General features: G+C 50.3%; 1 protein-coding gene across 2 annotated transcripts in view; it reads right to left on the bottom strand.

Moving 5' to 3' along the window:
* Window positions 1–1222, bottom strand: part of ACLY (ATP citrate lyase) — a 19259-nt gene that overhangs the window by 17407 nt on the left and 630 nt on the right. For both annotated transcript variants that reach the window (XM_009069771.1, XM_009069770.1), the window contains exon 2: window positions 244–366. In XM_009069771.1, the coding sequence (XP_009068019.1) occupies window positions 244–366 (123 nt within the window). The remainder of the gene's footprint in view (window positions 1–243; window positions 367–1222) is intronic.

The raw sequence follows: 1222 nt of genomic DNA, 5'->3' as shown, positions 1-1222 counted from the left end.
CAGACCCAGAGAGCAAAGGGTCACAGGGAGCTCCGAGCTCTGTGCCATGGCACAGTGTGTTTGTTCTCAGTGCTCATTGACCAGCACGAAGTTCACATGTGGGACAGCTCCTCCCTTCCTGTGGCACCACCATCACATGTGCCCTGCACCACCACAGCAGGAGGAACTCCCACACAGCAGCAGCGTGAGGAGGCAGGAGACAGGACAAAACGGCCTTGTCCCTGCTGCTGGGCTGACACTCACCGTGGTTTCCCGGCCCAGGCGCTGCTTCAGCCAAGCCTTCACCTGATCCAGAGTGAGGTTAATCCCAACCAGTCCAAGCTTCCCACGTCTCTTGATGAGCTGATCAGGCTTCACCACTAAACGCTACAAGGTTGGGCAAGAGGTTTAAAGAAAGAAGCATTATGAAGTGATATAGTACAGACAGTGAAGCAAAACCTAAATCAGTTCTGCACAGCACAGGTCCTCACAGAACTCTTTTAATCCTGGCAAACCCAGCTCCTGGTACAACATGCCTGCAGGCCTTTTTACACTCTAGTTTGAGAAAATCTGCGTTGTTTCTGCTGTGAGCAGACATCAGAGACTGAGGTGACAGCGCGTTCTGGCTTTTTTTGATGAAAAAAATCCCACGAGAGTCATGGCAGGCACAGGCAGTTGCTCACAAAATAAAGCTCCTGCTGTCACTACACTTTGCTTATGAGCCTGGCCAGGGCCAGAGGTCACACAGGCTTTAGTCAACTGCCAGTGGCTCTTTATAAGGATACCCATGGAAAGCTGCCCCTGGGTTACACATTTATCTCTAGCTTGCAAATATTACAAAACCCAACCAGAACTTGGTGCTGTTCTCCTGTGCCACTGATGTGTCCTGAACTTCCACTTACAGAGCAGAGTCAGCACACACCGTGTTGAGGCACAGCACACTGAAAATGGTCTTGCTGCTGGACCCTGTAGCCCTTCCCAGCATTACAGAACCTGCCTCAAAGGCCTGAGAGCATCTTTGCTCCCTCTTGGCTCCCTGCAAGGCTTCTAGAAGCACTGCTGAGCTCTTCCTGCACTTCACTCAGGCACTTGAGCACAGAACATTTAATTAGTGCAGAGCTGCTATCAGTCAGTCAGTCAAGGACTGCAAGATATTCATGTTCTCCAGCCAACGACTTAATATAATTAGCCACTGGAAAGGAGCCAGCTTGGACAACTAATGAAAAGAGCTCTGGGTATATTT

Source organism: Acanthisitta chloris, unplaced genomic scaffold (assembly GCF_000695815.1).
Source record: "Acanthisitta chloris isolate BGI_N310 unplaced genomic scaffold, ASM69581v1 scaffold26842, whole genome shotgun sequence".
In the NCBI taxonomy this organism is placed as follows: Eukaryota; Metazoa; Chordata; class Aves; order Passeriformes; family Acanthisittidae; genus Acanthisitta; species Acanthisitta chloris.
This window is presented reverse-complemented; position numbering and strand designations above follow the sequence as displayed.